Below are 12,253 nucleotides of genomic sequence, written 5' to 3'. Positions count from 1 at the left end.
ATTCGGGAAGGAAAATGATATGTTAGATGTGAAAGACTGGAACCATCCTGCAAAAGTTGCTTGCGGAGACTGTAGGCCCGATAACGAGTTGAGCCGCAGAAATTATATCGTCTGAATTAACGTCAGCGAGCACTCTGAAGTAATAAATGGTAGCCTATTATTCTCGCCTGAGAGCAGGTACGTAACAACGTGGAGGACGGGTGTTTACCGATCGCCAAAAACTTAAGAATCTACTATGTTACTGGAAGTACAACTTGGGTCGACGTAACAAGTATTGGAAAAAAGAACAACCCGACTAGCGCCTAAAGATGAAAATCAGCGTCGTCGAGTAGGTGGCTGTCCCGGGTGGAAAACAATCCAGCTCAAATTAAAAGGACTCTGCGACACTTATGGTTAATGCTTTCACTCATCTTTTTTTCGCGTCTTTAAGTTTTGACTGACAGCGAGGGAAAAATATTGCCACACAGCCAAAGACGACGCAGTGGTCTTCATGGAAAAGAAGTTCATTGGAGCGGACTTGTGCTCCCCTTACAACTCAAAGAGTACAGAGGCGGTCTCAAAGTATGCACAGGTGTCGAAGGAGCAGTCAAGAAAGTGACGTGCGCAGGCGAGCGTCGGCGAGTGGTATACCGCGGCGTCTGCTCTGAGGCTTTTATCTTTCGGCGGGAGTGTTTCTAGAACCGTCGATTTACATCCAGAATATTGTAGATCAAAGAAGATTATTCTAGACTAGTGACGTTAGGGCGAAACGCTCTCCTTTTAGGAATGAGATAACCCGTGTGGCATAAAAATAAGGAATGGAACGAGCGTTTCGCTTGGAACACAGATAACAGAGCCGGGCCTGGCCGGGAAGTAAAAACACAACATAAACAAACAAATTCAATCAATGGTTCACGGCAATATAGTCGCCAGCACGGAGCGGCCCTGCGTGATGACTCGTCACAGCGGATACGCCTTCCGTTTGTGCTTTTGGTTCGGAGGCTTTCTTTTTAAAGTGAATATCAAGGGCGTTCATTGCTGAAGTTGAAGAAAAGCCCGTCAATAGCCCCGACACCGCTTCAACAGCGTAATTGCAGCGGTCCCAGAATGCCACGACCTTGAAAGACAAACATTTTCTGAGAAAGTTTCTAGGTTATCTGATAGAAATACAGCCGTGATATTTGAGTGAGGTACTTTGTGACCCCCAATCTAAGCACTGAACGTGTTGGTTGAGTACGCTCTGCAGGCATTTATAATTTCGAAAAAGGTAAAAACAGTGGGCCAGGGGCCCTTTAAGACGCAAAATTGGAGGTTGGCAGGGCAGGTATTGTAGAGAATGGACACTCAATGACAATTTGTGTGCGAAAATGGCTAGTATGCTTACATTCACACCAATCTTTTCGAATTAACGCGGCACTGAATAAATATTATTTCATGTTTGGGTTCTGTAGATTTTTAATAATTCAAAACACGTTTAGGAACGCCTGAAAAAATTAACAAAATTGCCTATTTTTAGTCAGTCCGTTCTACACTTCTTTTTGTGTCTTTATGTGCAAAAGCCTTAGGTGATATACCGAGTAAAGGGGCCAACGGTGCACAATTAAGCATATTTATTTATTAGCAAAAGTTATTAAAATAATTTGTCAGTACCTCAAGGCGGAGATTTCGAGGTAGAAGAGTGCCCGAGAAATGTCAAGTGAAAATGTGTTATTTAGGTTTTTGATGCTGATATTATCGTACATTGTTTGCTTGGGCTGGCCTGGATCGAAATCAGTTTGACATCAGCTTCTGCTTTACAGGGCATTAGTTTGAGAGGAAAAGCTACTCATATCAAGCAAATATCACAACACGATTTGTATTAGGGGCCTTGCCCAACTTTTAAGTCATACGAGCATATGTTTTTGCGTAAAATTCTCAGTAAAATTTACAGATGAAATAGGGAAACTTAGATTGGGGAAAGTGTGCCGGGAAATCTCAGCCCAGGCACTTGAAACGGGTGAGGTGATTTTCGCGTTGGCTTCGGGGAGAGAAACGACCTCGTGGTAATGAATACATTAAATAGCGAACGAAAAAAGAAATGGAGATGGAAAGGCTGGATGGCTCACGCCTAGATGCGCAATTAAATTCATTATAACGGCGAAAACAGATATTGCGTAAGATGCGCATGTCCTTGGGAGAATGAAAACCAGGTAGCACAGATTGGTGAAAAGCAAAGCATTGGGAAGGTAAAAGGTGAACTAGTAAAGCAAAAGAAACGTAACTTGGGTATGAGTAACAATCAGAGCATTGAAAATTAGGGTAATGCGAGTACGAGTGTAACGTAGACGTTGGTAATGATAAATAACTAGGATACCTAATAAATGTAACGAAACTGTAGGAGTAGATGAACCAAAAATAAACCAGTAACCTGTCTCAGAAAATAAAAGAATCAATCACATACAGCAGAGATATGGTGCGGGAAGCTGCGTAGAATATGGTAAATTTCGCGGCGTTCTCAAAATAAATTTTCGCAAAATGGCGGACATTCACTAGTAAATTTAGAAAAAGTTTCATAAAGCACTAAAAAAGTGTGGAAGATTCATTGCAACCAAGCAGAAACACGCTATGATTACAATGCACGTACTGTGAAATGAGAAGTCCAGTGTAAAAAATGGAGTACCGTATGCTAAAAGCAACGAAAATTTCTTAAATATTGTTTTGCATCCGACTGTGATTTAAAAAACTGCCTTGAGCGAACTGTCCTGGCTGTACGGGCTCCAAGTAATACAAAAAGATGAAGGGGAAGAATAAAACCGGAAGGCTGTCGGTAATGACCAAGAGGAGCCGATTTAAGATAATATGGTGAAATAATTGTTGTAGAAAAGATCGAGGTGTCAGCTGCGAAACGTTTATTGCCCTAACGGTACCGAAAGAATAAAGATAATGGCGCAGTCAAGCAATAATTCAGGAAGTCTGCCGTGAGAGAGCTCTAACTTCAGACCAATTAGCTTACTTTCGGTTATCTAGCAGTTACTTAAAAATAATTCATACTGCCTATTCTGTACCAGTTGCTTACAAAAACAACAACTGTGGATATAGGGAGTGCAAACACACTTCGCAGCGTGAGAAACCGGCGAGTAGGGGCGAACCTCTTCGCTTGGCAACGAGGTTCGTGTTCACGTGTCACGTCATGCGTCACATGGAAACTCGGCTGTCCAATGGGGTGGCGGAGAGAACTGCGTGACGTCACCCCCCGAAGACAGAAGGGGCGAGGCTTACTCGTTCCAGAGGGACTCGATTTGAGACTGTGACGAGAGCACCAAAAGATACCGAACTCTTCCTTTAGACTAGAGCGACATCGGGCGCACATTTGGGGACTATCTGGAGGGCTTTTGTCCCCGAAACAATCGGAGACCTCAGGAAGGAGGCAGCATCAATGTGGTTTGGATAGTAACCCCTTCGAGGATTTCCTTTGGTTGACGTTGTGCCTTGCCTGCTTCCTATTTCCGCGCCGCATCCACGATAGCCGCGTGTGGGCGATTGTACTAGTGGCATTCCCGCCACACACCTACTCGAATAAGAAACACGTTTGACATTGAAGAGTGCATAGAGCAAGAAGGCTTTAGCAAATGTTCTTAAAATATATCAGATTCCTGCCCTGAACTAGGCATTTCGGAATTGCGGGGCGTATAAGAAACCTTTATATATGGCGTTTACCTATCTGAAAAAAAAAGCAATTGATTTATTGGCCATCAGGTTGGGGTGGAATCATTGAGCTGTTAGAGAATGGTTCGGATGTAAGTAAAGCGGTCCTCTCAAAAGGACGGCTTAAATTGTCGGTATCAGTAAGATTGTGACGTACGAGATATAACGCCATCAAACGCCATCAAACGTTTTTCACTAGACCCTAAAAAAATCTCTAGAAAACCTAATTGCGAAGCATGTACAACTGAGGTAAGGTTACAATATTTTAGCCGTTCGACATTTGCTGGTGATATTGCCCTAATGAGTCAGTCCTGGCAGCACTTACAGACACGTTTCAAGGGCCCTCCCTGGAGCGTCTTCTTTCGGTGTAAAAAGAACACAAGGAATATATTAGTAATGCAAACAAACATGCTGTAGGCCATTCTAAGCTGGATAATTAAATAAGAGCACAAGCAATGATTATAACCACATTGGGTTATTTTGTAATGTTTAGCGAAATAACTGGAAAGGACCTAGAGCAACCGTGGTCCGAAGATTGTTAGGGATGAGATACATTTCGCGGAAAATGTTAGAGCGGCAACCACTGGCAGGGGCGCTTTCTGTAATTATATTCCCCGCTAAGGCTGTAAGCGATCAACGTTAATAGAGAAAACTCGTGTGCAATCAGTGTTGTTACGGCAACAACATATAACGCGGCGACTTGAAGTCGATTCACCTTAAAAAAACTAAGGTCCACGCAACAAGTCATGCAAAAATGCCAGGGGTAACCGGAATATACCGATGGGAATTCGTCCACAAATTCTATTGGAAGAAGGTGTTACTGAAATAGGGCGAATGTAGTGGGGCTGGGTGGGGATGTATTGCAGAAGACAGATATATGGAACACTTGTTTGAGGGAACGGCTACCAATGGATACGAATAGAACAAGTAGAAGACCAAAGATTTAATAGAGAAGTAAAACAAAACAAACCAATACAGAGAGTGGACACTCCGCATTCACGACAGAAGTAGCTGACGTCTTAAGAGAATTTTACGTGTGAGGGTGCATGGAAACAATCTGATGGATAATAATACTATTATTATTATCATCACCATAAGCATGGATTCGACAATAGCACTTGCGAGCATAGAAGTCAAAGCAAGAGTACTTTATGCAAGGTTTAAGTGTCCTGTTTGTTTTGGTAAGTGACTACGAAACGCTAACAAAATCCATGTCTTGAATAGTTGCATACTTTTTATTTCTTATCTATAGACAATAATCGGCTTCAGTGCAATTACATCGATGTAAATTACCGCCATAATGAGGTACTTGCTGCAGTGGAACTAACTTACCCACTTCTTCGAATACACCACTGTTGCAAAAAACACGATGAAGAAAGGAGTCAGGAACCGCATGTGGCCTCCTCGCGGCGTCTTGCAAGGCAACTTAAGACTTGATGACTATCCCAAAAGTTCTACAAATGTTCCGTGGTTACGAAAGTAGCGCAAGTGCGATCAGATAGGTGACTGCATGCGGGGACTGCACGCTCTGTACAGAGCAGCTTCGACCTCCTTTATGCACTTGTGCTTTCCTCTCGAAGCATCAACAGTTTTTTACACGTGTGGATACACGTTTGACGTAGGCCAGGATTTGCCCAATGTGCACCCGCAAAGAAATGCATCAAAATTGTCATAGTGGTTGCGACCCGAAAACAATCGAACCGCCTAAGAGGTCGCTTTCAATGAACCGCTTTTGGCTGCAGCATTGTTCCCACGTGGGCATAGGTGGTGAATGGGCTTGGGCGCCCACATCATAGCCCTTGTTTTCGACGATATGGCTTTTTCGGTTGCATTGTACTTCACTACGCAACGACTTGCTTGCCCGTCGACAGAGCTACCTTTGGATTAGATTTGCTGAAAGCTTTCGCAAGAGCGTCTGGAGTGCCTGCCAAGACTCATGCCATCGTAAAGAGCGACGCAGGCAGAGGTACCGGAGGTAAAGCCGTGATCACAGACATCGCACTTTGAGAATAAATTCCTTGTGAATGAGTTCCTTGTGAGAATAAATGAGCTTGTGAATGGCGATGACCGCAGTTAAGTAAAATGTGGTTGCAGTCTGTTAGGGACGAAACGACAAAAACCTATTTAGTCTTGTGAAATGTTAATGAATATAAGTCCTGCTTTGTCAAAATATTATTAGTCACCATACACAACGTTTCCAGGGACGCCTAATCGCCAAAATGTGTAACAATTCGTTAGTTATGGTAATTCACAAAGCCAATTTTCTCAAATAATATTTTCTGGGCGTCTAGTCAGACGTCCTACACAAGCATAGCTCGAGCTTCTCCACGGGCATGCAGTTTGATGGTGAGTGGTAAACAAGAAGCGGACGCGGGCGCTAATTGATACAACTGCTATGTGGAGGCGGCAAGTAACCTAACGACCAATAATCGAACAATCAAACAATAAATAAAAATCCGCTTTTACGCACAATTCCAGCGTCATCTTTGCCATATAACTGTGCGAAAATTGGCTATGGCGGAAGCAATAATAAAAGTCAAGAAAAGATGTGTAGATTTGAGTCCCAGATTCAAACGCAGGGCCCGCGGAATGCGAACTTAACAGGCTTCTCCTAAACAATGTACCTAGTGAAACGAACGTAGGCTTTTGACTTCAATATGTGAATTAGCGATGTACCGAGGCCTAAATGAGCAACATCAGCCCACTTATTTTCAGAGTAGGTTTATTATAATAGAGAAGACGTTTACAGTAGCAGAGTATATGTATTCTAACGAGACAACAGGGTTAGGCAATAGCGAAAAAGCTGACGCAAGGGCAGATGACCAGGACAATGACAATGATGGGACACAATGGCACCACTGGAAGCTTAGAAGGTTATTGTAAGCCCGTTGATTGCATACATATCAAATCCGGTCAGGCTACATTTTTGTGGCGAGCTTTAGGGGGAAGGCAGACCTTGGCCTGCGGGGAAGAGGGCGCACGCAGGAAAGGGGGTTCAGTTGTTTTAGAGGTAGTCTTGAAAAAGGCTTCATTTAGAACTCGTGTAGACCAAGGCTACATTACAGGTGCTAGGCCGCTTTTAGTGGCATAAATGGCAATGTCGTAGACGATGTCGTATAGCCCTGATGTGGGGTCAATGAAAGTTGTGGTGTCGTAGTAAGTATAATAGGAATGTACAAAAGCGAGAAAATATGCGTAGTGGTAGGCGAGGTGATTGAGATTGGCTGTGATAGGGTGGTTGGAGGCCATGTGGGGGAAGCATGGTGTGGATAACACCATTTTGCAATTGCCTCTTGCATAGTACAGGTGTTGGTGAGAACTTGTTCAGCAATATTTCTTGTGGTGGGGTGAAGTTAGGGAAGGAGCTGAGGTGGCCTGTAGCTTTGATAGCCTTGAGGTGTAGCTGTTTTTGGATATTTGTATATACAGATTATGCCTGTGGGTGCGGGGGTGGGGTTGTCATCAAGGCAGTTAGGCCAGGGGTGGTCCAATAATGGCGGCGCCGTCTGCCATGAGGCTGTCTTGAGGAGGTCTTCCCAGGCCCCAACCTCAGATTCTTGGCTGCCTGGCGCGGCTTGTTCATGACCCGGGGTCCAGTCAATGTGGCCCTGACAGCCTTGTTCTTCTTAATGCCGCGATTTGATGAGTAATGTATTGAAGCGGAGGGTGAGTTGACCTTGGACGACAAAGTTCTTGAAGGGTCCAATGAAGGTCGTTATGATGCGAAGTTCTAGGCAGAATCAAGAGGCGGTAATCATGCTTGAAATAGTCAAGGGCGTCAATAATGGCGACTTGTTTGGCGTCCGTTGAAGTAATATTGGCTAAATGGAGGTGCTTGGTGCCCATTATAAAAAAATCGTCCGGGCGAACCCTGCTGTGCCTATATGGGGGCTGATGTAGAAATCGTAACTTCAAGTTCACCGGGTTTCTCATTTACGCAAGGCGTCGGCAACGCTGCTTTCGAAGATTGGGTGTCGTATGCGCGAAGGGTTCTGAGGGCACAGGTTGAGGTAAGAAGGGTTAGTGCAAGGGAGCTGTGAGGCTGGCTGACTGGGTAGGGAAATATGACCTCATTGAGCCCACGCAGTAAGGAGTACTTCTTAGTTGGTGAGTTGCTTTTTATGTTCCATTGATCCGCCTTTCCTGAGCGATGGCGTCGGTTGGTGGAAGGGCTTCTGCTTGTTTTAGGGTCGTAATGTTTGTACAACGGGTCGTGCCCCTTTCGGTGATGTTTACGTGTGGGTAGTAGGCCGACGTTCGGACGTGCGAATTCCTAGGGTATCGCAGAAGTGTACAAACAATTTGTTGGTGCAGTACGTCACGTTGTTGGTGATCAGCCTAGAAGGAAGTCCACACCTATGTCATACTGAAATCTTCAGGCAAACCCTCCCACGCTTTCCGAGATGTGAATATGAGTAATGAAATTCGCTCGACCCTTTTAGTGAAGTGGTCGGTAACAACAAAGGGAAACCGATTACCGTGACGGCTCCCAAGAAAAGGGTCACTATATCCGAAGCAACGACTTGAAATGAAACAGTGCATTCTACCGCGTTCATTGTTGCAAGGGGAAAACGACCACGTGGCTTAGCTTTCTGACAAACAGCGCATAGCGGGCGCAACGCTAACATCTTTATGCATTCCTAGCCGAGTCACTTTTTTGAACGGGCTCATCAATTGAGATAATTCCCGTACCACCCCGGCATAACGGGTTAAAAAACGCATTCAGTTTGTATGTTTCGTTTTTCAATCGAAAAAAATATAAACAAATAAAAAAATTACACGAGATATTAGACAGCTAATAAGATTATGTAAGCGCGGTAAAAAATCACACAAGGTCTTCAAATATTCTCGCGTCATTTGCCGCTCATTTTGTGTGTTTGCCAAATTTGACACCGAAATACTTGAGCGGTTAATAATATTTACATTATCGTGAATGAAGATTGTATTTCTTTCTATATTTTTTGACATCTCTGTATTTTTCATTGCTTGAGGTTTCGTGCCTGTGAGATGAATTTTTTGGACGTTAAAAGTCGTTCTCGGTTTTCTTTTGTGATGGGGCGGTCCTGTCAGTGGCGGCCGATGTCTGCTGGTAGCTTACTTTTATATTTGTTTAAATTTTAATACAAAACGTTTGAAACTAAAACGTAAGTCTACCGCTTGCAATATTAACGTGCGCGCTGTAATAAATTGTGAGGAATTTTTATTCGCCCAATCCATACCCCCTATTTGCTTCTTGTTGTCACTCAGCATTTGAGTGTTTTCTTACGGTAATATCGAGCTATATTTTGATACATTGTACTGTAATCGGCCAGTGTATTTTTCTGCGATATTTCGTTGCTTCCTTAGCCATTGCATCCGCTAGTTCGTGGCCAACAGTTCCACTGTGACCTCTGATGTAAGTTAACGTCATTTTGACCCGTGTTTCTATTTTGTTCAAACTTTCTTACATCATAACAATGTTAACGTTTTCGATATTTGGATTACTAATTGCTTTTAGGGTTGATAGGCTATCAATTAACAACCGTAGCTTCCCTTCTCTGTACCTTCGGTAAAGGTATTACAATTGCTTTTGAAATCGTGATTCCCTCTGCTCTTTAAAGTGCTCGTCTTTAAAGTGTCAACTCCGAAAAATTAGTTGAGTAAGATAGGTCAAAGTTTTCTTATCGGCTGCATGCTGATCCCATAAGTTATTGATTATTTGGTCTCCTGATAAAGCGCGGTTTTTTGAAGAAAAAAATTTTCGGGTTCAAAAAATTTGTTACATATTTCAATTTATTTTTCGGTCGTTAATTTTATTGGTGGGATATTTGGTGTGTTATTTGAATACAGGTTAAGTACTGCTTTTTCAAGAGGCTTGTTCATTAAAAATTTCCTTGCTTTTCTTATTGTTGCCTGTTCTTATAACAAACTGGAGCGACATAAATCTAAATTCCTTCTAAAGCTCGGACATACATTTTTATAGGTGTTTGCTGGTAAGATCCTCGTTTTATGCTGTAAATTTTCATAGACTCTTTTCTAGGTTGATTTATTTTCTTTCTATAGTTAATAGTTAAGTCAGGTCAGTTTTATTTCCATCGCAGTGATGGGGACAGCCTCGGAAAAAAGTGAACAACTTTCACGTGAGAAAACCCGAGCCCCCAGGGTACAAGGCATACACAATGGACACACCTCGCTCTCTTAGCGAAACACGCTTGTCGGACGGACGCTTCATGCACTCACTTGATATAACACAGTAAGGAAAAACACCATCTTTATCAAATAACACCTATACATTAGTTCAACACAACTTTGACACCTATGCATAATCTGAGTAAAAAAAATTCCAACACAATATAGAACAACGCACAACAGCAATCCATATGAAAACAAAATATGCATAAAAAGTGACATTTCGTACATAGTAAAATTGAAATAATATGGAAAATATCTCGTATTACGCGAACACGTAGTCCTTCTAGGGAAAACCCACTTGAAATCAATTGATTTGGCAGCCTTAGTAAAGCATACCGCATCATCTGCCGCCCATCCTCAGTACGGCCAAAGCGAAGATATCAAAATTGCTGATTTCGGATGGAGTAAGTCACGGCGTTTGGTTTAAGAGATAACATTTCTAAAAAAATTTCTTCCCAATTAGCACTGCATTCGTAATAATGCGTCGCCAGGCAAAATTGATATACATGATAAATAGGTAGGATTTTAAAACGCGTGACCAATTTCCTGGTGTTCGTAAGGTATGAAGCACTGCTTTCTTATGTAGCTGGTTTATATTATGTATGATTTGCCCCACACAAGGAAGCAATAATTCATATGGAATGCGAACAACGCGTTGTAAAATAACTGTGTTATAGACACGAAAAAAAAGCTATTTTTGGCGAGTGTTCTGACAGGCTTTGCTAATTGTGAGATGATCCCGGCTCATGTTCTTGTGAAAAAAAAGCGCCCAGTATTTTTACCATGTCTGCCACTTCTGTAATACTGTTATGCATTTTTATGCTACGGTCCAATGAAAGAACACTCAGTCCTACATAAAAAGACATAGCTTTCGTTTTGTTTTTCACTGTGTATAGGTAACGCATTGGCTGTGCTCTACAAGTTCGAAGTTTATAAAACGCCATTTTAGTTGAAGTTAGACATTGCATAATTGTACCTTGAATAAGAGGCCTGTGTCGCCGGTATATAAAATATGTAGTTTTCTGTTAATATATGTCATTTCATCGCCATACAGAAAAAACAATAACGCGCATAAAATGCTTCCTTGTGGAACTCTCTGGTTATTCCTCGAAGAGTAGGGACGTCCTTTCCTGTTGCTCCACATTGGAACCTGTATTCTAGATATAATATACTAAGAGCAGACGCGATGCCGCGATTGCCATATAGCTCTAATTTCTGAACGAGAGTCTGATGATTTAGGCAATCAAAAGCCTTCCAAAGCCCACAAATACGCCTACAAACAGTTTAGTTTCCAGTGCACCAAGAAATAATTTTTGTCTAAGTAGAGATGTTTCAGTGCACCATCTCAAACGAAAACCATATTGCGAAAGAGTTATTAGTTGGAGTTGTGTACAAAAGTTAACAAGTCTTTTATGAAATACTTTTTCCAACACTTTTGAAAAACGGGCACAATAAAAATAGGTCTATAGTTGGACATATTATTTTTACCGCCACTTTTAAAAAGCACTACAACACTGTTTAAAAATTCCACCAATTTACGTGGAAACGGCAATAGAACATGTACTGTTAGACAACATTACACCCAATTTGCAGTTGCAATGAAGAAACAGGAACTGTAGCGTACGACTAAAAATGTTCTATTTACGTAACAACATCCTATATGTGTTAGGAAAGACACCCGTTAACGAGAAATATCCGAATGTTTCTAGCGCACGTGTCGCACGCATTACGGCTGGTCAGAGGTGTCGATAAATTCTCGTATTTTATCGGCCTTTACCGTTCGGCGTATCCACATCGCCTCCTCACCCACGCGTGCAGCGCGGAATACGACACTTTATCGCGCTGCGCATGCGCGCTCATCGTCCCTCCGCTCCGATTCCCGCCGCCTCGAATCCGAGCGACGCCCACGCGATCTACGGTCTACGCCGCATCTGTGTTTTCTAGTAAGGAAGACTGCGTGTGCAACCTCGGCGTTGTATGGATTCTACGCTTCGGAGGACCTTGTTGCAAGGTGTTCACCATTCAATTATTCACGACTGAGTTTCACCTCATGACCGCGCTACCTGCCTCTTTTGCGTCAATGACGCGGTAAAAAATTAGCTCAAGCCTGACGTGCTTTCCTTTTTGAAAGGGCGGTTAGAACGTATTTACACCGAAGGCTCGAAGGCGGCCTTTTAGGGAAGCAAAGTAAGCGAGAGTGAGGTGCACTGTGGAGGTGAATGTACTGTGCTGGCATTTCCGTGTTGACATTTCGGGCACCTGATATCGTTCGACTGAATGCGTCGCGGGGGGCGAGCGAACTCTTATCTTCGGAGGGCAAGGGCTTTCCCTACCGCAGTGATTACGAGTTACAGAAAACGGCGGCGTCTTATGAACTGCGAGAAGTTACTAAAGCACCAAGCACGGAGTTGGTAATTCC

At 42.9% G+C, this 12,253-nt stretch overlaps 2 protein-coding genes across 5 annotated transcripts in view; one reads left to right on the top strand and one right to left on the bottom strand.

Moving 5' to 3' along the window:
• The window catches only part of LOC144158327 (uncharacterized), a 104,423-nt gene extending 99,162 nt beyond the window's left edge, over positions 1-5,261 (bottom strand). Inside the window, exon 1 of the mRNA XM_077689149.1 lies at positions 4,996-5,261. Within this exon, the coding sequence (XP_077545275.1) occupies positions 4,996-5,058 (63 nt within the window). The 5' untranslated portion in view covers positions 5,059-5,261. The remainder of the gene's footprint in view (positions 1-4,995) is intronic.
• LOC144158329 (uncharacterized) overlaps positions 1-12,253 on the top strand; it is a 162,734-nt gene that overhangs the window by 131,399 nt on the left and 19,082 nt on the right. The gene's annotated exons all lie outside the window — the stretch shown is intronic.

The sequence above is a fragment of the Haemaphysalis longicornis genome, unplaced genomic scaffold (genome assembly GCF_048455015.1).
Source record: "Haemaphysalis longicornis isolate Haplotype H1 unplaced genomic scaffold, Haemaphysalis longicornis Haplotype H1 scaffold_10, whole genome shotgun sequence".
Lineage (NCBI taxonomy): Eukaryota > Metazoa > Arthropoda > Arachnida > Ixodida > Ixodidae > Haemaphysalis > Haemaphysalis longicornis.
This window is presented reverse-complemented; position numbering and strand designations above follow the sequence as displayed.